Below are 25,355 nucleotides of genomic sequence, written 5' to 3'. Positions count from 1 at the left end.
ATATATTTATATATACATACATATAAGTATAAAATTTTTAAATAACAAAAAATAAATTAAAAATAAGCAAAAATTTCATTTTTTTTACTCTATCGTCCATACCCAAAAAATCTCTGTCAAACAGTTAAAATATTTTTTGTGAAAAAGAACAAATCTCTATATAACACGAATTAATAAAATTCTACTGATAATATACACTTTAGATAATGATAATGGAAAATCTTACATGCGATATTGAGAATATTTTAGCAAAACACGTTTACGCAAATTATTAATTACTTGATTCAAAAGAACACGATGACTTTTTTCGTCCGAATATAGTAACATTCAGGAAAATAATGCGTACATACACTGTAAAAATGACGACGTGTGACGTATCACGTGTACACATGTGACCCCTGAAATTGGACATCATGTATTTAATATTAACATTTGATGATTACAACAGCCTATAGCTGATAACACTATAAATTTCTGTTCATAAAAAATATTAAGACAAATCTTATAACAAATATTTGGAAATATCTGTGTATGTATATAGAGACATTAAAAAAAATATTAATTTGTTAAATTTAATTTGTAAATCTTATTTTCTGATTAATTCACATATCCAAAATATTGAATCTATTTGGATAGGTTTTCTATTTTGATAAACTCATTTTCTCTTTCCATTAACTTGATACAATGCGTTATAAATTTATCTCATATTTTATGAGCTAATTAGCTTAAAACATATTTAAGAAGTGGGAAGAGTTTCATCAAAAAATAATATAAACAATTTACAACTCTTTCCAGCTCTTCCTATTGGTTTCTCTTGGTTCGTTCCTTAAAAATCATGAATATAGAGATTTGGATTTCGAGAAGTTTGAGTGCACGGACGAAGAGTCGTAGTCTCTGTGTGTGAGTCTTTAATTGAGTCAGTCGTGTCTTTGTCACGTTCAAGGTCGCTCAACTCCTGGGAAAGTTCTCTTTGAAGGACGTTTCTGACCTCTTGAGGTATATCCTCTTCCTTAACTTCTTGTAAAACGTTTTCCAATTCAGAATTCCTTATGTACACCAGCATATAGGCGTTCGTACAGTGTTTCACAGCCATAGATATGTCCTCATCTTGACCACCAAAATTATGTTCAATAGCTTCCTGCTTTGTACACCTTGAGACGACATCATCGTCGAATTTGCACCACTGTTTGAGAATGAACGGTGTGATTAACAATTTTAAAAAATCTGTCAGAATATATTCGTTTTCAAGGTTGCAATATATAAATAATATTACATACACGGAAAATATTATTAATGTAAAATTTATTAATGTTTTAACACGTTCCGTTCTCAGATCTTTTCGTTCACACCATGTGGGTCATCGATGGCCCGTAGCAGAACATACTATAAACTTTTGTATTGTACACCATAGGACGTTTGTAAGAATGAAAACATCAATTTTATGAACGAAAATATACAACATACAACATGTACCATGTAACAAGACGAGCAATTTTATGCGATAAGCAGAAATCATCAATATTATAACGTACTGTGGTGATAGTGAAAATCGTCAATGGTTAGAACGGCAGGTATATTGTGGGTGACCGATGGCCCACCGTGCACGGACCACTTTATATAAAAACACCAGTTTACATACAATATACTAATATAAAAACTACACATACTTTTCCATCACCGGCTGGATTGATAAATACAACATAATGACCACCATGATTATCTCCACTGTGAACTAAGACTGCATGCAGTGTATAATCTGCACTTGTTGCTTCTTTATTTTGCAAATATTTGCCAAGACTTATTTTGTCATAGAATTCAAACCTTTGTGAAACATAAAACGTATGTTATTAAAAATATATCAGAATGATTACAACAGCTTACCATGACGTTCGATATACTGCTTACCTGTCGTTAAATTTGACTGAACAATCTGTAACGGGGTCATACTGAAATCGCATTAAATGCAAATGTAAAACTGGTGGAAATGATGAAAAGATCACTCCTTTCTCTGCTTCCTGTAATCCATGATCTCCCGCATCATACTTATTATCACCATCTAGACTTTCAGTGCTTACATAGTCATTAAAGGATTCATAAACTAAAATAATAATATTTGTTTAATAAATCTTTAATTCTAAAAAAGAATACTTATTTAACGCAATAACAAACTTACTATTCTTCTTGCCCTTTATATTTAACTGTATATCATAGAAAGTTTCGGTTCTAGTTGATTTATAATCAATATTTTTACATTTAATAAATGACACCATTTTCCCTTCGAATAATTTTGGTACTGTACCCTCCACACATGTTCCTTTCATTTTACTTTCCAACTTATCTAAAAGCTAAAGCGGGTATTAGTGAAGTATATAAATATAAAACAAATTTAATTAATCAATTAGCTTAACATATTATTTAAAAACTAAGTTACTCCCTTACCACTCGTAAAAATTCTTGTACATCATGTTGCATGAAAGAATCCAATGTTTCCCAGCCAAAGCTTTTGGTTAGTTTTTTTGTACCTACTGGCTTATCAGAAAATTGTAATTCATGAAAAACCCTTTGTAAAGCCAAAGCTACGCTCTTACTAGAGTCATCACTTTCTGTTGGCATTTTATAGACAGCTTTTCGTAACTGGAAACAGAAGTATAAATACCCAGTTCAAATTGATTCATTGCATACTTATAATAAATTTGTTGTTTGTCACCTTATAAACGTAAAATCTTTAAATATTGAATGGTACATTTCATTTACTGTTATTTGAAACATTCAACTTACCTGATTGGTGAAATATAAAGTTTGAAGTAAAGAATTCATATAACACGTAGCACCTTGATTTTTTAAACCTACAAATCCTGTATGCTTTTTACTATCCCAACTGACACCATGTGGTGCATCAGCCATGACATGAACCTATTTTAATGAATCAAATATTAAAAATTTAAGTGTTTATGTCCAACAAAACTAACGTAAAAAAATTCAGTTATAAAGGAACTAATAAATCAATTGAAAATTAAGTAATTTCAGTAAATTATATTCAAAGCATAGTAAATATAAATTTTCAAAGTGTAATAAATATATAACATTGAAATCATTAAATGGAATTTTAAAAATCCACATTCTTTAATTTTTTATTTCATAACATTAAATACCACTAACCTCAAGTGTAATAGAATCATCTTTAATGTAACCTTTATCAGGATCCAGAACATCCTGCCATGTCATAAAATGACTAAATCCCCAATCATTTTCTTTACTATAAAATAGATGTTGAATCTCTAAGAAAAAAAAATATATATATATATATATACATATGTACATGTATATGATTAAATGCACATAAAAATATACGCGAGTAAAATTTAATGGAGAGAACTGATTACATGTAAAATGTAACACAGTAAGTGAGAAATCTGAATGAAGGAGAAGAAAATATTTGGTAGAACTAGAATACTGGTATATTATGGTATACTAACTTCTGCTAAATGGAATTTGTCCTTCTTTGCAAGAGAGTAACCGCAGATCTGCGTTTGCAAAACAACTCCATGATGCAGAGTCACTTTCTCCGTTACATTGAAGAAAAAAACCAAGTGATCTCTGAGGTGGTCTCTCTTGTGTCTGGCTTGACCTTGGCATTACCATTATTTTCCATGGCAAATTACGAACGTAACATGGTGGTGACAACTGAGTATCTTTCATTGTAGAGACATTTTCTACTGTGAAGCGAAATGTCGCCTCTGATCTTGCTTCGTCTAGTAACAGATAAAAAAAACAGTATTAGTGTATAGTAAGGGTTTAACTAGAGCAATGTTAGAATCACTTGTTCAACTCAAACTTTACCCATAATTAGTTTACATTTTATATAACACATTATTATGAATTGATATATTATTTTTTTAACTGTTTGTTTATTATAGTAAAACTTAATGCCTAGTACAATTCTTGTTTGTGATTGCGCACGCTTAATACATATATTTATATATTGGCTTATTACATATAGTTATATTCTACTAGACTACGTGTTATCCCAATAACTGTATGGTGTGACATAATATAATTCCATGTGATTTTCAACGTTATACAGTATCCTAATGTCTGTATTTAAGTTTAGATTTACGTATCTTATGTATCGGTGCATGTGTTTTTTTTGTATATCTTTGGTTTAATCCATATTTTGATTTCTGCAAGCAAAACGCCCTCAGCTTCATGCATCCCTTTATAAAGTTCGTCAATGCCTATATTTTTGCTCCATATTTGCCGCTAGCATCTCTGTCAACTCTCTGCTTTTCAGCAAATTTGGTCTAAGTTCTGTAATTATGAGGCAGTTGCTGAGTATATGTTTCTTAGTTTGTAATTTTCCCCTAATGCACATACTACATGGCAGGTTTTTATCTATTTTGTAATTCAGTCCATTTCCTATTGTCGTTGTCCATCCCATCTTCCATGCTAGTCTTACCTGTGCTATAAAATGAATTTATCTTTGCTTATTTTAATGTGTTTGAGGGCCATAAGGATGGCGTATAGTTCATAAGAGCTGGTTCAGAAGTAATTAGGCAGTGTATGTGACATCTTCGAATCGGGTGTCACGATGGTGCATCTTGTTTCGTTTGCAGCTTCGGGTGATCTGTCTGTGTTTAAGTGTATATGGTGTGTTTTGAGGTGTTTAGATGTTTCTTCAAGTGTATGGACTTTAGTTAGACTTGCATTGAGTTTGTTTGTTTATTTCTTGAGGGCTTTTAATTTGTGCCGTTTTAGGTGGTTGGATCTTCCAAGGAGGAATCTTGAGTTGTTGCCTGATGCTTATATCAGGTGTTGTCAGTTCGATTTTTTTCGAGTACTCCTGTATTCTTATGCTGAAAGGCTGTAGCAGATTGCATCTTTCATTTGTATGTTCTGATTCTCTGTTGACAGCTAAAAATTGGCATGCTGGATTGTTTAGTGTTGCTGCTAATGAGGAACTGTAGTTTAGGCTGAGTTATTTTCTGTTGAAGGATAGTGGTAGTATATTGGCTTCTCTCAATGTTGCGACTATTGGGCTAGTTTTGAAAGCTCCGATGCTCATTCGAACTCCTGAATTTTGGATTACTTCGATCATTTTAATGATGTTGGGTTTAACAGAGCTGTACACTATGGATCTGTAGTCTATCTTGGAGCGGATAATTGCTTTGTATGTGTTGGTTAGTATTTGGTATTCGGCTCCCCAATTTTTACTAGCCAAGCTTTTTAGGATGTTTAGTCTTTTGTTGGATTCGTTTTTTAATTCTTTGATATGGGGAATCCAAGTGAGTTTCTGGTCGAATGTTAATCCTACAATTTTTTTTGGTTCATAACTGGTAACTTTTGTGATCCTATGTATAGTTGTGGTTGTTCGTTTTTTCTATTTGATTTGGAGAACAGTGTTACAGTGGTTTTGTTTTGAGAGATTTTAAAACCAGTTTTTTCTACGAATAACTGTAGCTTGTTAAGGGTTTTTTGGAGCAGTTGTTGTAGCATTTAAATGTTTCCGCCTGCGGCGAATACTGTTATGTCGTCACTATTGCGGTGCGGTTGATGTGTATACTCGTCGTGTAAAATAAAAAATTACCATTGACTATAAAAACTCGAAATTTCAATAAAATGTAATAAGAATATTATTTAGCGGTATGTTTCCTTTCTATTACCAACACAACTGCTATGTATTTTATGACGGCGTTCCACGTATCGCCAACGTGGAGGGGGGCTCATTATTATAAAAAATTAAATTCAACCGTAATAAACCATACCCACCTAATTTGGGCGGTGTGGACAGAAATGACGGAATAATTGCATCATATACACTTGCGAGGAAAAGGATGAAGAAGTATTAAATGAAAATATTTCTCCCCCTCATAGACGTAATGTGTTTGAACTCATACAGATTATATAAAAAAAGTAGTTGAGGAATATGCAATGCAGCAAACACAAATTTCGAAAATTGGTCGACCAACTACAGCTGCAAAACCTACACGTCTCATCGGAAAACATTTCCCCAACTTTATACCAGCTACACCATCAAAAGCAAATCCACTTTGAAGATGTGCCATCTGCTCAAGAAATAGAATCCGTAAGGAGTCACAATATTGCAAGTTTCATTTGCCATTTTCACTGTTTTTACTATTTTATAATTTAAAATATACCATATTAGCAGAAATAAATCTGCTCATGGAAAATATTTTCCTAACATAAACATCTCGCTCCAATAATTCTCAACTAATATGATATTATAAGGTATTCAAAATTTTGCCAAAAAAATTATACTTCAAGTTTTATACAACATTCGTTACAAAAGCAATAAAACTAATTCCATAATTCAGAACTCAACAAAGAAATAGATATGATTTATCCTATTCTTCTTATACAATAAAAAATGTCTAATTTAAAAAGTAATTGATATGTTAATTTTATATTCCTTGTGAAACTTATGAAATCTATAATAGAAATCTTTAAATTACCAACTGAAGCTTATAACATAGTTTCAGAAGGCAAAAATAACGTTTTGAAGCTGGAAAAGATACAATTGGATACACCCGTGTAAGCCATTCAGGCACTAGTTATTTGGGTCCACTTAATTTTGTCTTTAAATGGATGTCTTTTACATGATTTTGATTTAACAGTCTAAAAAAAATAAAATTCTCCTTTTACATGATTTATTTTGATCTAACATGGTCCCAGAGATATGCCTTTTTAAATATTTTCATTTAATTTTAATTCTAAGTAAAAGTATTACTACTATTTTTCTAAGAAATTGCTCTCAATTAAAAAAAATTCTTGATTGATTTATCCTATTATTTTTCTTAGTTTTTATTGTCTAGAGGCAATCCTCAATTTTAATACATGTTCAAAAATATTGTAACACTGCTGATTAGACTGCAGATGTTTATGTATTTATAATAACTCTTAAATTGGAAAATGTAATAAGATAAGGGTTTTAATAAATTTTAATACTATTTATATGTTAGTATTAACGTAGTAATGATTCTAGTAGAGAATTCAAAATTCTGCTCCATTTGAGTTTTTATACATTGGTATTGGAAATTCCAAATTTGGATAAACTTCCACAGTCTACTGATGATGGTATATCAAATAAATTTTTATAGAGTTCCCTGTCTTTTATACAAATTTTAGAAATTTTTTAATAAAATTTAACAAACACTGGGGTGCCTATTTCAGCCTTGATAAAACATTGACAAGTTGTAGAAAACATTTTGTAACAACATTCATAATTCCACTACTAAAATAATGTTTACTATAACACAACACACTAAGCTAAATTTCTAAGTCTTTTCAAATTCAAACAACATGAGTAATGCAGAATAACAGGTTACTAAAATCTTGTAGGAACCAACATTCTCCTATTCTATGTTCCTTAAATGTTCTGAAATTTCATGCAAACACTAATATCCCTCCAAAATGAATGTAATATGAAGTAATCAATATTTTTTTAGGGGAAAAATTAGAAGAAATATTTTAAATACTTTTTCATACCACTTGTTAATGTTTCATCAAAGTTGAAACAAATATTGGTGTCATGTTAGTGAAATAAGTTTTGCTATCATGTAAGTTTTTTGTTCTATAATTGATAACTTTTTCTTTTATGATTGAAAAAAAAACGGATTGATAATTATAAAAGTACAAGAGACATGTGATTACAGTTTACAAAGGATGATTAAAATTGATATAAAAATACACTGAAGTTCATGAAAATGTTATACCACATTCTGTCAGTATTACTATATTATGAACGTGCACCTGCAGTATTCTAGTTTTTAGAAACTTCTGGATACAAAATGCAAAGAACTTTTCATTTTGTCTTATGTCTTATTAAGTGTCTTATGATTGTAATGCATATAATAATTGTAATACATGATACTCAAAGATTTAAATTTTACTTATTAATGTACTTCCATTGCCATATTTTGGTTGCGTTACTTCTGTGTATGACGGTGTTATCTTTTTGATAGACAAGAGGAATCCGATGAAAACGTTGCAAATACGGTACGAGACGATTCTACAATATCCCGATGTATTCAGTATTGTCAATTTGCGCACATGTAAAGCCAGCTCTACGATCGCAATGCAAAGAAGACACCCCATACCGTATAGGTACGACCGCCAAAGTTCGGCTTTGAAAAGAAATACCGTCCCTTCCTCAAATCTCTCCAGTAAAATGTTAAACAATTGTTACTGAAGAAATTTGAGGAAGGAATCGCGCTTCTATTCAAAGCTGAACTTTGGCGGTCGTACCTGTAAGGTATGGGGTGTCTTCTCTGCATTGCGACCATAGAGTTAGCCTTTACATATGCGCAAATGGGCAATACTGAATACATCGGAATATTGGAGAACCCTCTCGTACCATATTTTCACAGTTTAGGTCGGATTGCTCTTGTCTATCAACAAGATAACGCCATCGCACACAGAAGTAACCCAACCAAAGCATGGTCCAGTTAGCGGCGCATCGAGTTATTGGGGTGGCCTGCCAGATCGTTGGATTGTAATCCCATGGAAAACGTTTGGGTCGTCGTGTATACGCAAATAATAAAGAATCTGAGTCTTTGGAACAGTTCAAAACTCCAATTTTAGCAGCTTAGCAGAACCTTGAGCTGAATCTGCTTTGACTGATTCCATGAGAACTCATAGTTTTGACATTATCATGAAGAGAGGAAGACTGTTCAACTATTAAATTAGTGTTAATATTGGTAATTATTGCTACATGTTGTTAGTTTTTCAATAAATTTGTTTTTATGGAAGTGTTCACAAACTTTTGTCATGGCTGAAAGACTGATTTTCATTAATAAAAACGCGTAATGTCCGAATTTTAACAGGAAACCATACACAAAGGGGTTTTTTGGGACGTTGAATAACATGGTATTACTAGATTGTGCAAAAAGTTTCTGGTACATACTGAAACCAAAAAGTGTTTACAAACTTCTGTCACGCAGTGTATATTGGACAGAATTTGATCAAGTTAAATCTATTGATTGCCTAACTATTAGTATTAATACAAGTTTATGTTACTTGTATTTAAGAATATAATGGACACTTCAAAAATTATTAGTTAACAAAATAAAAAACAGATATCAATTATTAAGGAGTATTTAAATTTTTTTGGATTAATTTGAAATATAAAAAGTAATTGTACTTATCAATTAAAACTTATAAAACTATGGTTTTAACAAACTGTAGGTTATTATTCATATATTACCTTCTTCCATTTCTTGATCTTGAACTATACAAGCTAATTCTGATTCTCCATTCATAGGACTAGTATCATTACCATCTCCTCCACCATCATTTGGTGTTTCTAAAAAGTTAAAATTAATGTATGTCTCTTAGAAATTACTTATTAATTAAACTTCATGAATATGTTGAATAGGAAAAATTATATACAATACATATCATCTTATAGTGAACATATTATATATAAATAGCAACACAAGTGTACTTTGTAATATTTTTTGTTATATATTAACAAAAGAATCATGTACCTTTGCACTAATAATTATGTTTAATCTAGGAATTTAATATAAAATCCAAATCAATGAAAAATTTATAAAAGTGTCCAAGTAATAATTTATACAAATATTTGACAAAAAATGCTATATTGTCAAATTATAATCATTATAACACGATTAAAAAAACAAATGAATACTCTAATCAAATGAATAACTACTGTCAGTCATATGTGTTTGATTTAACTAAAATATAAAAACATCTAACCTCAGACATCATTGCAAATTCATACAAATTTTATTAATTTCCTAAACATTTATTATTATTCTTACATAAAAGGAAACACACATGGTACAAATGAAAGAATAATCTAAAAATTAATTATTTAAAGTCATACCAAATATTAGAGGAATACATCTTTGTCACTGTATTTAAATATATACCTATTTCTTTCAATAAAGTTACAATGGACATCATTGTAAAAAGTATTTCTTTTCTAAATATTTTTTGTAAACTCTCCTACATAATGTTTAACAGCCAAAATAAAGATGGAACAATTTGGTATAAATGATTAGAAATATGGGATATCTACTAATATGAAACATTTAAATCATATATATGTATATATATGTATATATAAAAACTTCACGGGTGTGTGTGCGCGCGCGCGTGAGTGTGCGTGTGTGTGTGTGTGTGTGTACTAGAGCGATTTTAATTGTAATTGTTCTAATATAATGTTCTGGAAATGAAAATAGACAGTAACATATTTACAGTGTTATAAAGTCGCGAATATTTTTTATAACCTTCAAAAACAGAAATAAAAACAAGAAGTTAAGATAAAAATAGAAAAACTCTAAATGAAATCAAATAATGGAAAATGAAGCATACCTTCCTGTGTGTCCATTTCCTCGACTTCATTGACCTGAACTGGTGCCAGGTTGAGTTGTTTAAGGTTTTCCTGATCGTTAACGTGGTTCATCGCAATGCCGATATTGATGGTCGTCTTGATTGCGCCGGGAACCTCGGAGGCGGCTGCCGCCGTCGAGGTTACTTCAGATGGTAGTTTAACTAGTGTAACCACAAATGAATCTCGAGCACAGACCGATTGTTGTCGTTCAATATACTGACTATTTTCGTCAGGAACGGAAGACTTTTGCTAAAGCGAATTTTGCTGCGGCTGCGACTGTTCGATTCCAATCGCAACCAGGTTCGCGTCACTACCACCACGACTCGACGACAACGACGTTGGTTTACTACCCGATGACGATTGATATTTGCTTAAAGTGCGCCCAATTTCTGAACTATTAATTGCCCCCGCTTTTTCGGGGGACGCCCACAACATATATTCTACCCTTGCACGATATTTTCGTAATTCTTACGTTGCTCCGTTCCTTGTCGCCACAGTTCTATCTTTTTTTACTCCTGTGGCACCTGTCTTCCTTCCACTTCTAGTTTATGCTAGTTCGCTCTTTCTCGCCCGATCCGAGAAACGGTTTTCGCACCGCGGGACCGGCGCGCTACTAATCGGGAGACCTACGTACTTCTTCCGAACCTCGGCTCGTTTACGTCTTAATCTTAATATTTGTTCCAGCCTCTGCCAATCGAGCCCCGTGCAAACGAATTTTCTCGCCGGTGCTTCCAGGTTTCTAACGTGATCACCAATGCACACAGCTGACGTTTTCACGAACGACGTCAGGACGATCTACTTACTCAATCGTCCCTCAAATCTCTTACGCGAAAATAAACAAAATGGCGACAGACCGCACTGCTTTGCTGCCTGCCTAACTGTCCTGCGGATAATTCTTATAGGTCATGAAATTTTTGTTACTCTTCAGATGGCATACCCAAGAAATCGTTTTATTCCGTAGTCGCGGGAAATATAAAAAGTTTAATACAAAGCATAAATGATTGCTCCAATTTTCGGTAAAATTATATATGTACCATTATGTAAACAAATGGATATGCACAAACTCAAATTACAAAAAGTAATGTAAGTAAACGCACAAAAGAATAAAATAAAATTTACCTTTGCTACAATAGTATAAAACCTATCGTAAGATATTGAGCACTTATTAATATAACGCAAAAAAACATACACACATGTTTTATGTATTTATACATTTTATAATAACAACTTTGTAATTTTACAATCTCAATTTAATAGTAAAAATAGTTCATATATATTAAAATATAGATACCGTCAAAACCGAACCATGACGTTAAACGTTTATAGGAACGTCATAGATTTATATTACCAAATGTTAAGTTATTCTGAAATTAAAATAAAAACATAAATTTACATCACTGAATTATATAAATAAGAAAGAAAAAAAAATTAAAATTATATAATATATAGGGAATATACCACTGATTTTCTGATTGAATAAATCGATACTCTAATTTTATTGTGTTTAGAAAGTGGAAGTAATTTAGTAAAATGTTCAACTATTTAAAAGCACGGTGACTTAAATAAATCGTGGTAACAATAAAAAGTTTATCACGTGACAAATCGCCATTGATATTGCAACTGTGACTACTAGCATAATTGTCCACTCTACTCCAACTATCTATTTAGAGTTATTGGCACGGTCGTATACACAGGTCCGAAAACTCCCGTGATGGAGGTGATCCCTTAATGGAGACCAAAAGTTTCATGAATCTTCCACTAGCCACACAGCGTTGCAATCGATGCGTCCGTACAAAAACGCATGCTGATGCGCGCACGGTCGTATACACAGTCGTATACACCGTGTGTATGCGGAACATAGCATATATAGACGGAGCATAAGCTACCACTTTTGGCGAGGGTTCCGTAGGATTGGAGGGGAAAAGACAGCGGTAGTTAGATATACGTCGGTTAGCTTCGGATGCATTCGGCTCGATTCGGCTCGTTATTAATGGCTGATGGGCTGTGTGCCGTACTATTATTTAACGCTTTATACTATTTATTAATTTTGTTAAATACATAAATCTATAGAAACTACATGACATACGGAATTTTTAACGTATAATAAGTATATTCTTTTCATCTCTCATAGCATACATGTATATAACGTGATTGTATACCCGAATAGCACCGAAAAGGAACGAAGTTACCCAATTTATAACTAACCACCCCCTTACCGCGAATCTTACTCCCCCGCTCAGTTCATGCTCCGTCTACATATGCTATGCATAATATATATATATATACATATATATAGATCAGTGGGCTGTTGGTGAGGGATTCTCCTACGGTGCAGCAGTCAAAGCTATTTTGGAACATCCTTACATGCTATGATGCACTAGTGCAGGTTACCGAATTCGCTATAAGTAGTTTCCACTCTAAATCGAGTTTCGTGCTTAAAGGTTTCTTTCACAAAAGGAAATCCTGTACTTCTATCATCTGATTGGTCGTTACAATTAAACGTAATGGTCAATCTAAGAGAGGCGGTGCACTATACGCTGACGTAATTTTTATTCTAAATATACATTAGATAAATTTTAACATAATATCACATTCGTGAAAATGCGAGTATTTTTGTTTATATAAATACTTGATACACAAAATAAATTGGAACTAGTGTTAAAAATACAAACCCGTATCTTTTAATTACTTAAAAGATTAAATGTTTTTTAAATTACTCTCCAATGCATAAGGTTGAAAATCGTTTAAGTGTTTGAAAGAATAAAGTAACAAATACTAATAAAAGTTGTGAGATTTAATTATCTCTTCGGTATCGTTAAAAGAATGCCAGGGTAAGCACAATTATTTCTCTTGTGAAATATACTGTTGTAGGATATCTCTTCCACCGTCAAAAGTTCATTTACAGGTATTTAATTTTAAACCCGTTACTATCAAATATGTAAAATCATAATTTGAATATATTGATAATGTGATATGATGAAGCGGTTCATTTCATTGTCATAAAAAATAAAAACAGTTATTACTTAAAATTAATGATTATGGCTATGACATAAAAGGAACTAAGAATCATTTATAATAATAAATTTTATTGTTGCTAATGTTATATTGTTAATAAAAAATGAGATTCTAATTTTCATATATATGTACTAAAATTTGTTTACATCTTGCAGTCTTAAATCTCTGTTAATTTTATTATTGTTATTATTAAAATTGTTAATTTGAATAATTTGAATGGAAATAAATTAAATTATATTAAATTTATAAATAGATGCAGTTGAAATATATAATATTCATTTATTGTATAATTAATACATTACATGTTAAATATTAAAAAAATAATTAATATTGGAAGTATGCACTTTATCAAAGTGTTACAGATATGTCTTTGGATCACATGTTTTGTTCTCGCTGTAAAGATGGCTTTGTAGCACATGAAAAAATTGTTAATTCACGTGGAGAATTATGGCATCAGCAATGTTTTGTGTTAAAATTAATGATTATGGCTATGACATAAAAGGAACTAAGAATCATTTATAATAATAAATTTTATTGTTGCTAATGTTATATTGTTAATAAAAAATGAGATTCTAATTTTCATATATATGTACTAAAATTTGTTTACATCTTGCAGTCTTAAATCTCTGTTAATTTTATTATTGTTATTATTAAAATTGTTAATTTGAATAATTTGAATGGAAATAAATTAAATTATATTAAATTTATAAATAGATGCAGTTGAAATATATAATATTCATTTATTGTATAATTAATACATTACATGTTAAATATTAAAAAAATAATTAATATTGGAAGTATGCACTTTATCAAAGTGTTACAGATATGTCTTTGGATCACATGTTTTGTTCTCGCTGTAAAGATGGCTTTGTAGCACATGAAAAAATTGTTAATTCACGTGGAGAATTATGGCATCAGCAATGTTTTGTGTAAGAATATTTAATCACTATATAATATATTAATGTATACATAGTGTAGTCATTAGAATAGTCACATATTTTAATCTTTTATTTCTTTAGATGTGCACAATGCTTTCGACCATTTCCAGATGGAATATTTTATGAATTTGAGGGATATAAATATTGTGAACATGATTTTCATGTTCTGTTTGCACCTTGTTGTGAAAAATGTGGTATGTTTGATAACCTTTTGTATTTAGTATCATACAAACTAAATACACAAAATTTAAACTCTTTTATCTGTAGGAGAATTTGTTATCGGACGTGTAATAAAAGCAATGAATGCTAATTGGCATCCAGGATGTTTCCGCTGTGAAGAATGTAATGGTGAATTAGCTGATGCAGGTTTTATTAAATGTCAGGGTAGAGCTTTATGCCATACTTGTAATGCCCGTGTAAAAGCAGGAGCATTTGGAAAATATATTTGTCATCAGTGCCAGTATGTGATCTTATTTTTTTCAATGCATTGCAGTGTTTATTTTGTTTATATAACAAAATTTTAATATGGAATTTTTAGTGGTATAATTGACGACAAACCTTTACGTTTTCGTGGAGAATTATATCATCCCTATCATTTCAATTGTACAGCTTGTGGAATAGAACTTAATTCTGATGCTAGAGAAGTGAATTCTAGACCAGGTTATGCAGCTAATGAAATGGTATGTACTTGTTACATTGCTTTATTTTTTCAAACATTAACTTTTTGAATATCTAATGGGAACTGGTTTTGTTTAGAATGAGTTGTATTGTTTGAGATGTCACGATAAAATGGGAATTCCAATTTGTGGTGCATGTAGACGTCCAATTGAGGAACGTGTAGTTACTGCTTTAGGTAAACACTGGCACGTTGAGCATTTTGTCTGTGCAAAATGTGAAAAACCATTTTTAGGTCACAGACATTATGAGAAGAAAGGTCTAGCTTACTGTGAGACACATTATCATCAACTTTTTGGAAATCTGTGTTTTGTATGCAATCAAGTAATATCTGGCGATGGTATGTATATTGTTTAAATATACAGAAGAAATTTGTTATATTATAAAATGTTTATAAGTAAATTGAAGTGAAATAATACTTCTATGTGGAAACAAATCTAATATTAAATCTGAAATAGTTTTATATTATATACATTTTATGTTTCAGTTTTTACAGCTTTAAACAAAGCGTGGTGTGTTCATCATTTCGCATGTGCATTTTGTGATCAAAAAATGAATCAGAAGACTAAGTTCTTTGAATTTGACTTGAAACCAGCTTGTAAAAAATGTTACGATAAGTTTCCACAGGAATTGAAAAAGCGCATGCGTCGTATGTACGATTTAAACCCTAAGAGAATACCAGCTTAAAAACGAAATGTCAAACTACTTATGTAAATTATTTGAGATGAGACAAAGTAATATTCAATATACTAATTTATGCATTAATTGTTAACTTTTTTTTATGTTACCGCATATATTTTTATTTTATAATTTAACCTGGTAAGTGATAGTTAAACAGTGGACATTTTATATGTGTAGTGATAATATTGGCATTGGTGCTCATTCAGATTAATGTGTCTCTTATACGCATTTTGAAATACTTTTATAATCAAAGTGCCTTATTGCTACAAATTAATTTTTTACACACAGTTGCTAATATAAGAAAGTATTTTTTGTAGCGTGTTTTTATAGATAAATATCATAAAGTACAATAAAATATTTACATTTTTAAAAATGTCTACTAATTATACCATTAATATGCTTGTACAATAGGAATTACACGATTGCATTATGTATATCATTATTAAATTTAATATTGTAATTGTTACATGATATAGAACATAACAATATATGTATATTTTTTTAATAAGGTGTACTTTCATGTATTGTATAAAATGTAATGTTATTATAATACAAATATTATACAATTGCAATGTTATATAATATAGTATTTAAATAATTCATATGTACTGAAATTTTTTTTATTTGTAGTCTTTCGAAGAATGATACTCATGTTTCCTTGATATAATACCGCAATTAGATATAATTACTGTTTTTATGGGTTTTCCTGTCTTTGTACCAAATTCTTCGATCTAAAAATAACAATTATTATGGCAAAAGGAAAGCTATGTTAATGTGTTTACAAAAGTACTGGAAGGTAACTACTTTGTAAATATTTGAAAGGCCAGAAACAACTTTCCCAAAGACAACAAATTTTCCATCCATTGTTTCTAAGCGTCTAAATGTAAGATTAAATTTGGAATCGTTTCTATTATCCTTGTCGTTATACATAGATAAAATTCCAGGGCCCGCATGTCGTAAATTAAAATTTTCATTTTCGAATGGATTATCAAAAACGGAAGCTCCACCGCTTCCATCGAATTTTGTTACATCACCACCTTTACACCAATAACCCGAAACTATACGATGGAATGGTGTGTTTCTATTAAACAAATAAATATTGTCTTTGTCTTAATAACTTTTTACTTTTCAGATATAATCAATCCCCTTTATTAATTCATTATAATTAATAATTTACTTATATGATAATCCTTGTCCTGTTCCACGACATAGCTCAGCGAAATTTGCACATGTTTGTGGAACAATATCATCATAGAGCTCAAATTGTATGCTTCCTAATTTTTGTCTATCATTTTGGATTTCAATTTCAAAGAAACATCTGGTTCGAATTGATGGACTTAGATCTTTCATTAATGATAAATCTGTGACCATACAATGATCTTCGTTTGCATGAGACACTGCAATTTGGGCCTGAAAATCTTGAATGAATCTGAATAAAGGACATCCTTTAAGTAATGAATAAACATAACTTTGAAATATTAAAAATAGATAATTTGCCTTCTGGTGTGCATCACTTTCTTATTCATTTCTTTCCAATTTTTTATAAATTCTCCAGTAGGATAGTTACTGCTAGCTTCGCGAATTCTTTTTAATAAATTTTTATTCTTTTTCATAATGTGTCTGTTTATTGGTTCTTGGTCTTCAAGATTCGTTTTATACTTAATACTTGTCATCCAACAATCAACTTTTCCCTGATCATGATGGTTTATACCAATTATAATGATATGATTATTATTTTTGGTACATAAAATTATGTTATTAATTTTATTGAAAAAATATGATCTTAAAAGACAGTTATTCCTTAGTTCGTTTTTCCATTTTTCAGACGTATGCAAGAAAATTTAATTTAAAATATTCAATCGGATTCACAACATTCAAAGTACAAAGAAGTAATACAAAATCCTTGTTTTTGTCTTTACTAGTAAAAAACATATTTCATACTTACACCTGTACGAGAAATTATACTTATTCTTTTCAACAAATCCATATTTTCTCTATCTATTTCTCTTATTCGATTTGCGTCAATAGTTAAATTACGCTTTTTATAATAATAGGATACATCAAGTCTTGGAGGCCTATTATCAACAGCAGCTACAGCTTCACGAATCCTTTGTTTATATTTTTTATATGTTTTCTCATCCATAGCTATCACCTATTACTTTTTGAACAATTTGTTTTAATATCTAGAGAAAGTTAAACTCCTAATCGAGTTTTCGTAACGTTTTAGATTATTAAAAGTTATCATTATTATTAAAAATATAAGAATTTAGTCATTTCAGCAAGTAATAGTCCCTAATAAAATAATATTGCGTAAGTTTCATTTCAAATCACAGAAAAATGCTAAAAAAGCTTATAAGCTTTTTTTATAAAGGGTTACTTCGAAATGTTCTTATAAATTACTATTCCTTTGTAATCTTCATATTACATTAAATTTTTATTTGATTAATTTTACTTTTTTCTTATATATTGTCCATTTTATTATGGCCATAATTAATACTATATACAATCTATTACGAATTAAACTATTAATTAAGTGAGATTATCTGAAAATAGCCGCGATTCAATTTAAAAAGAATCGATTTATAAAATATATGTAACTGCAACTTTCCTATGTATCGGTTAAGAAAATAGAAGTTATTAAAAACTCAATTTCGTTAAGAAAATACTCATGTGTTTATGTCACAAGGTTCTATTATAAAACAAGCAAATATTGTTTATAGCTTATCATTTGGGTAAATCCAGGTAAATCTCTTGAAATCATATAATATGGATATTATACCTTTAAGAAAATGTTTACTATATCTTAACAGTTTAAAAATGCAATATTTTGTCTACTTTTCGTAATTACTATCTGTTCTAATTTCGTTACTATTCAGTTGTAATGCAGAATATATATGTATATCGGTAACGATCGGTAACACAAAAAATTGAATTTGAGGAAAATCTTTAAACAATTCTTTCAGGCAGGTGAAGCAGGTATAATTTAAGTGATAAATGGAACTTTTAAGGAATTGAAACGTAATATATATATATTCGATGAGTAATTTGAAATAATTCATATGAGAAATATTATTACAGAAAGTATATCAACAGAACGATGTCAGTACAGGTTATAAAACGCTTGAAAATGACGAACACAGGAGGTAATGTTATTCCAACATTTCGTAATACTTTTCCAGTAGTGGAAAAAGATATTTTAAGATGGTTTCCTGGACATATGAACAGGGGAATAAAGAAAATGCAGAAGGAATTAAAAAATGTAGATTGTATAATTGAAGTCCATGATGCAAGAGTTCCAATTTCTGGGCACTATGCAGATTTTAGTAACACTTTAACTGGTTTAAAACCACATATTTTTGTATTAAATAAAATGGATATAGCTGATATGAGGTTTAAGAAATGTATAATGACCAGATTAAACAATGAAGGACTATCAAATGTATTATTTACTAATTTTAAGGACCAACAGTGCAAAGGAGTTAAAGAACTACTACCTTTAGCACAAAGATTAATTAAAGAATCAAATCGCTACAATAGAGCAGAAGAAAGGTCTTTTAAGATAATGATTATTGGTGTCCCCAATGTAGGAAAATCTTCACTTATTAATCGTCTACGAAGTAGTAACCTTCACAAATCTAAAGCAGTACAAGTAGGTGGAGTTGCTGGTATTACGAAGTCCGTATCAACACCTGTAAAAGTATTAGAAAATCCAGACATTTTTGTCTTAGACACACCAGGGATTTTAGCTCCTAAAATAAATAACGTACACTGTGGTTTAAAGTTAGCATTAGCTGGTTGTATGCAAGACCACTTAGTAGGACCAGAGATTCTTGCAGATTATTTATTATTTTGGTTGAATAAACAGGAACGATTTGAATATGTAAACAAATTAGAATTAGCAGAGCCTCGTGATGATATATTATATATTTTGACATTTATTGCAGCAAAACAGAAAAAAACTTTGAAAATCAAAAGTTTTAGTGGAAGTCCTATTGTAAAACCAAATTTTAGATTTGCAGCAGATTATTTTGTTAATTTATTTAGGAAAGGAGAGTTAGGTAACTACTGTTTGGATGCAGATTTATTAGCAGAATCAAAAGATTGTATATAAACGTAAACATATTTTAATAGTTTGATATTCTATAATTATGTATATGTAACTACACTTCTGTAATATATTATTGTATTTGTATAGAAATAATCATACAAAAATTAAATTAGTATTAAAATAAATTGTATATTACCTAATACTTTTAAACAAAATTCCCATTATTAATTATACTATATACATATTTTAACTTGAAGAAGTAGTAAACTGTGAGAATTTTATTAAATATTATATAAATATGAAGGTATAAATTGACAACTACTTATAACATTAAAATTATTGTTCTTTAATCAAATCGGGCGTTGTAAATTCCTGTCATGGTAGAATGGTCCCCCAACTTCCATATGAAACAAGTCCTGTTACTTTTACTTAGCATTACTACTTTCACCAATAGTAGGCCAATATATTTCTTCATGTAGTTTGTGAAATGAAGGACATGAAATTTTGTGCCTAAATAAATAAAATGGTAGTGTAATAATGATAATTGAGGTGTTATTAAATTCATCTATCAGCATAACTGTATAAGTGAATTCCTTTTAATGTTAACAAAATTGATAATACGTATTAATATATCGCAAATTTAGAGAAGATGTTCGCAAGGATGTCGTTTTATCCAACACTATTTTATAATGTATTAATGGAAAAAATATCGTCAAGAAGCTGGTACGATAGAATTGACGAAACAGTCATATTAGGCGCTTTACCATTTCGAGGAATGACCAAACAGGTGTGTAATTAAACATCATAAATTAATTATGAGATCTTTTTAATTTATATATGTATATTAATAATAGCGTAGTAAAAAATATTCCTAACAAAAATACATCTCCGTACGTGCAATAAAGTATTAACTACCAAACAAAAAATTGTTAAAAATTTCAGTTAATATCTGAAGAAAACATCAAGGGTGTTATTTCGATGAATGAGAATTACGAATTACGATTACTTTCTAATACTGAAAAGGTATTTATTGTTTATTGAAAATAACATTCAGTATAAGGTATTGAGTAAAACATATTTTTATTTTCCAGAAAAAATAAAAATTCATAGTATTATACATGGTGTATAATTTTTTAGGAATGGCAGAGATATAACGTGAAATTTTTACAATTATCAACAACAGATATTTTTCAATCACCTTCGCAAGAAAAGTTACTGTGTGGTGTAAACTTTATTACTAAGTTTCGTGATGTGTCAACTGAGTTAAATAAATCTGACAACAATGTTCATGCTGGAAGTGTATATGTCCATTGTAAAGCAGGAAGAACACGAAGTGCAACATTAGTAGGCTGTTACTTGATGATGGTTAGAACATGGAATAATTTTAAATATTATGCTTAAAAGAAATATAAATTAAAGTTTCATGTTTCTTATAGAAAAATCAATGGACTCCTGAGGAAGCAGTAGATTACATGAAGAAGAAAAGGTCTCACATACTACTGCATACACCACAATGGAATGCCCTTAGACTATTTTATAAAAATAACATAGAGAATAAAAAGTAGTAGAGAATTGAGATAGGTATTATTTTGTATCTTTAATAAATAAGTGGGCATATAATAATTATCAGAAAATGTTTTGTTATAATTTATTTTTATAACTTATTAATAAATGTATTTACATATTTTGTATACTTCTAGATGCAAAGTCTTTAGCTGCATTAATTGCTTTTGGTATTAGATTCTCTGATGAGATTTGTGAAACAGTTATTGATTTCATATTAGCCACTAAGAATGCATTAAAACCTCTGATTGGACCATATTCTGCTTTGAAAATTTCAAGAACTACTTTCATCCACGTTTGTGCGTTGAACGTATCGCTCGCAATTTCCTATAATAGATAATTATCACATAATATATAAAAAACAAACTTTGTTATGTTCAAATTCAATATTTATGAATTCACTTTTGTTATACCTGAGGCACAAAACACCGTGCTCTTATCGTTTCGTTATGGTATAAAATAATTAATGTTGGAGTATTCAAATAAATAGATATAATTTCTTGGAGTGACAAACACTTGGGATTTTTATACAAGCAATGAACAATAAAAGAACTTGTTGAATTGGTACCTTTGACTTCCAAATTTATAGCAGACCTTAAAGAATTATATGTATAATCAACTGGATTCTAAGCACTGTTGTACAATGAATAACTACAATACCTACTTTTCTGCTTCTTTTGTTTGTATCCAAGTATTTTTATTTAAATCTTCTAGTTGCTTTAAACATTCTTCTCTAACAATATAGGGTATTGGTGTTTTTTTAGTATTATCTTTCAGCTCATTTTTTATTTCTTTGTAAATTAATTCAAATGCTTCATATCCAATTTGGTCATTTGTCAATTTGTGGTCTAAATTCAAAATTTTCCTCTGGATATTTTCACCTGCGATTTTAGCAGATTTAGCAAATGATCCAACAGCTCCGTTAACAGTAAAATTTGCTGCTCCTTTCGAGGAGTAACTTAGAAAACAGAAGTGTTCCAATACTCCAGTTCTATGTACATGTGTACCGCAACATGCTTCCCTAATCAAAATTTGTAATATCAATTGTTATTACAAACAGAACTGAATGTATAGGAAAAAATGATTCTTGCTTTAAATATTTATGACTTCAGAAACACTCACTTTGATTTTAAGGTACAAGTGTCAATTTCCACAATTCGAATACCTGTATATGGGTAAATTTCTCCTGGTATTACTGTCACAAAGTCCTCTGCTAATAATTCGGAGGAATTTAGTACTTTTATTTTAACAGGAGCATTAGTTTGTATAACATTATTTATAGATTTTTCAATTTTTTTCAGTTTTTCTAGAGAGAGTTTTTCTCCAAAGGAGGTACATTGAAGTTTCAAGGTATGAGGAAAAATAAGAGAATCACGTGGATAAATTGCTTGTATAGTTTGTCTCAAAGATGCACTTAATAAATGTGCAGCAGTGTGATGTTGCATTAATCCTTTTCTGTGATTAGAATCAATGGAAACCATACAATTATCACCGATTTTTAGTTTTTGATCCAAATCTCTAAATGAAAGAATGAAATATTTATGTACTTCATATCTTATTATTACATTTTATAAGATTATTATAAAAATTAAATGGAATACTTACTTTAAATTGACATTGCAAATGTGTATAACATAATTATTCATTTTTACCACATTATTTATATGGAGAATCAAATCTTTCATATAAATAGTTCCACAGTCTGATATTTGACCACCTTCTAATGAATAACATAATGTTCTATCTAATATAACTCCAATTTCGTCTCTTTCTTCCAATTTTGTATTTTCATTTGTAATTCCATTCTTATTGTTTAACATTAAGTTGCCTGCAATAAATTAAATATTTGACTCTCCGATATTTGTCGTAATCATTTAATTTCAGTGGCAACTGTTACCATTAATAATCAGTCCAACGACTTTACTCTCAATTGTAGGAAACCGATAATCATTTTCAACAAAAACATATTCATATTTAAGTGTGTCATCAGTTTTTGGTATATGACTTTTTTCTAGTAAATCTATTGATCCTTTTATATGCATTTGACATTTCCTATTTAGACCAATTTTCGATTGATATTTAATATTTTGTAATTCATTTTGGAAAGCTTCTGTATCTAAATTTAAGGATTCAATTTCTGCAAGTTCATTTATAGTTTCTTCACTTAAACCATATGTATCATATAATTTGAAAGCAACATTTCCTGGTAATGTTTTAGTTGTTATTCTGTAAAATTAACAGAAACAATTAATGAAATTGTTTTTTTTTTAATTTGTTCAATACTTACAAGTTTTTAAGTGTATTTTGTAAGTATTTATAGCCACTTAATAAACCAGGAGCTGTCCAATCAGTAACTGATGCTAATTCTGGCCTAATTTCGACAATTTTATTCCATTCTTTACCAGAAGTCACTCTCAATCTTTTAAATAGCTCTTTTTCAAATTCTATTATTTTTTGCACCTATACATGATTATACTGTATAATACTTTATAAAATTTTTTGCATGTATTATATTTACCTTTTTAAGATTTGTTTGCAATTCTGGATAAACATCGCCCAAATTATCTGCTACAGCATATGAAAGTTCTAATAGTATATTTTCTTTCTTAAATACTCTCTCACCTACATCAATTGCTTTTCTTATTATTTTTCTTAATTTATTACTGAAAATTTTATTTCTATTAATAACTTATAACAGTAATTATACTAAATAACTAAAACTACATACTTTTTCTCTAGTACTGCTCCATCTGCTAGAGCCACAGTAATCATCCTACTATGATCTGCTAGTATCCTATATGCACTATCAAGATTATACTCATCATTAAAAAATTCTCCTTTATATTCTGGTGCTTTTGTATATTTCTGGATAGCTTTGAAGAGTGGTTGGAAAAGATCAGTGTCATAGTTCGAAGTTTTCTCCTGCAATAGTGCTACTAATCTTTCAAGTCCCATACCAGTATCCACATGATATTTTGGTAAAGGTACTATGGTACCATTTGCTAGTCTAATATAAAACAGAGAATAATGTCAATTAATTTTCATTGCTTCATCAAACATATTTTTATCTATATGACAATTACTTATTACATACCGTTCATATTGTATAAAAACTATGTTCCACAATTCTGTCAGATCTGCGTAGCCTTTATTAACTCGCATGGATTGATTTGACCCTCGTCTTCTATGATCTATGTGTATCTCTGTGCAAGGTCCACATGGTCCATTAACACCCATTTCCCAAAAATTATCTTTCATATTAAAAGGCAAAACTTTATCTTTTGCAACACCAATACTTAACCAGATATCTTTGCATTCTAAATCTGGTTCTAATCCTAGCTGTTCATTTCCACCAAAGTATGTTATATATAAAAGATCTTTTTTTAAACCATAATGCTTAGTTAATAGATCCCAAGCATAAAGACAAGCCTCTTTCTATAAATTTGAATTTATATTTATTTTTTTTTGGTCTTAAAAGTCTCAGAGAAGAGTAAATACCTTAAAATAATCTCCAAAAGACCAATTTCCTAGCATTTCAAAGAATGTATGATGATAAGTATCATTTCCAACTACATCAAGATCATTATGCTTCCCACTAATTCTAATACACTTCTGAGAATTTGTAACTTTCGTTGCAGGTGGATCATGATAATTCAAAAAAACTCCCTTAAACTAAAAGACAAATAAATATAAGTAAATATTATGATGCAGACTTGTTAATTAAATTTTTTTTACAAAATCCAAGTATACTTGATTCATTCCAGCATTAACAAATGCAATTGTTTGGTCATTAAGTGGTGTAACAGGACTTGATCGAACAAAAGTATGTCCCAAACTTCCTTTAAAGTAATCCAAAAATTCATTTCTAATTAATTTTGCACTCTTTTTAATCGAACTGGAAGTACTGGAACTGTATGGTCGCACTAATAGGGCACGATTCATCTTTTCATTTAAATACTACTACTTCAACGTTTATTTCAAGAAATTCTTGATTTCAAGAGAAATTTTTAAATGTTTTCTTATTACATATATATAATAACATTAATATCACCTACGATAT

At 29.9% G+C, this 25,355-nt stretch overlaps 6 protein-coding genes across 11 annotated transcripts in view; 3 read left to right on the top strand and 3 right to left on the bottom strand.

Annotated features, from left to right (window-relative positions):
* The window catches only part of LOC107191995 (ubiquitin carboxyl-terminal hydrolase 7), a 17,064-nt gene extending 6,459 nt beyond the window's left edge, over positions 1-10,605 (bottom strand). For 3 of the 4 annotated variants that reach the window (XM_015581163.1, XM_015581165.1, XM_015581164.1), the window contains exons 1-10: positions 10,357-10,536; positions 9,221-9,319; positions 3,477-3,752; positions 3,160-3,278; positions 2,779-2,913; positions 2,440-2,634; positions 2,174-2,345; positions 1,906-2,098; positions 1,668-1,821; positions 989-1,183 (exon numbers count right to left, since the gene is read on the bottom strand). In XM_015581163.1, the coding sequence (XP_015436649.1) occupies positions 989-1,183; positions 1,668-1,821; positions 1,906-2,098; positions 2,174-2,345; positions 2,440-2,634; positions 2,779-2,913; positions 3,160-3,278; positions 3,477-3,752; positions 9,221-9,319; positions 10,357-10,447 (1,629 nt within the window). In that variant the 5' untranslated portion in view covers positions 10,448-10,536. Of the gene's footprint in view, positions 1-988; positions 1,184-1,667; positions 1,822-1,905; positions 2,099-2,173; positions 2,346-2,439; positions 2,635-2,778; positions 2,914-3,159; positions 3,279-3,476; positions 3,753-9,220; positions 9,320-10,356 lie in introns of all 4 variants that reach the window. The other variant, XM_015581166.1, reaches the window with a different exon arrangement.
* A 2,524-nt stretch (positions 10,606-13,129) lies between these two features.
* LOC107191912 (LIM and senescent cell antigen-like-containing domain protein 1) lies at positions 13,130-15,731 on the top strand. Of its 2 annotated transcripts, XM_015581059.1 has the most exons (7): positions 13,130-13,206; positions 13,745-13,858; positions 14,410-14,522; positions 14,596-14,788; positions 14,867-15,008; positions 15,085-15,343; positions 15,491-15,731. In XM_015581059.1, exons 1-7 carry the CDS (start codon positions 13,199-13,201, stop codon positions 15,688-15,690), a joined length of 1,029 nt encoding a protein of 342 aa, XP_015436545.1. In that variant the 5' UTR covers positions 13,130-13,198; the 3' UTR covers positions 15,691-15,731. The 2 variants fall into 2 exon arrangements, with proteins under 2 accessions (XP_015436545.1, XP_015436544.1); XM_015581058.1 differs by lacking the exons at positions 13,130-13,206; positions 13,745-13,858 and adding an exon at positions 14,213-14,319.
* Positions 15,732-16,304: 573 nt separating this feature from the next.
* LOC107191878 (peptidyl-prolyl cis-trans isomerase CYP18-3-like) lies at positions 16,305-17,827 on the bottom strand. The gene is made up of 4 exons (XM_015581020.1): positions 17,630-17,827; positions 17,182-17,375; positions 16,489-16,765; positions 16,305-16,415 (listed from the first exon to the last, which is right to left on the bottom strand). The coding sequence occupies exons 1-4, from the start codon at positions 17,825-17,827 to the stop codon at positions 16,305-16,307; spliced, it is 780 nt and encodes a 259-aa protein (XP_015436506.1).
* A 479-nt stretch (positions 17,828-18,306) lies between these two features.
* On the top strand, positions 18,307-19,819 carry LOC107191947 (mitochondrial GTPase 1). Of its 2 annotated transcripts, XM_015581100.1 has the most exons (3): positions 18,307-18,426; positions 18,648-18,660; positions 18,763-19,819. In XM_015581100.1, the coding sequence occupies exon 3, from the start codon at positions 18,782-18,784 to the stop codon at positions 19,793-19,795; it is 1,014 nt and encodes a 337-aa protein (XP_015436586.1). In that variant the 5' UTR covers positions 18,307-18,426; positions 18,648-18,660; positions 18,763-18,781; the 3' UTR covers positions 19,796-19,819. The 2 variants fall into 2 exon arrangements, with proteins under 2 accessions (XP_015436586.1, XP_015436584.1); XM_015581098.1 differs by lacking the exon at positions 18,648-18,660.
* A 559-nt stretch (positions 19,820-20,378) lies between these two features.
* On the top strand, positions 20,379-21,297 carry LOC107191948 (phosphatidylglycerophosphatase and protein-tyrosine phosphatase 1). Its single transcript, XM_015581101.1, has 4 exons — positions 20,379-20,519; positions 20,675-20,755; positions 20,870-21,097; positions 21,169-21,297. The coding sequence occupies exons 1-4, from the start codon at positions 20,382-20,384 to the stop codon at positions 21,295-21,297; spliced, it is 576 nt and encodes a 191-aa protein (XP_015436587.1). The 5' UTR covers positions 20,379-20,381.
* Positions 21,298-21,409: 112 nt separating this feature from the next.
* LOC107191877 (alanine--tRNA ligase, mitochondrial) lies at positions 21,410-25,277 on the bottom strand. The gene is given in 11 exon segments (XM_015581018.1): positions 21,410-21,622; positions 21,709-21,889; positions 21,960-22,316; positions 22,418-22,813; positions 22,901-23,521; positions 23,583-23,755; positions 23,814-23,958; positions 24,024-24,302; positions 24,390-24,730; positions 24,794-24,967; positions 25,046-25,277. Coding segments are annotated over 11 exon segments (3,072 nt in total). The 5' UTR covers positions 25,238-25,277.
* Between the last annotated feature and the right edge of the window lie 78 nt (positions 25,278-25,355).

Source organism: Dufourea novaeangliae, unplaced genomic scaffold, assembly GCF_001272555.1.
Source record: "Dufourea novaeangliae isolate 0120121106 unplaced genomic scaffold, ASM127255v1 scaffold248, whole genome shotgun sequence".
Taxonomy (NCBI): Eukaryota; Metazoa; Arthropoda; class Insecta; order Hymenoptera; family Halictidae; genus Dufourea; species Dufourea novaeangliae.
The sequence above is the reverse complement of the archived record's forward strand: the minus strand, read 5'-3'. Positions and strand labels throughout refer to the sequence as shown.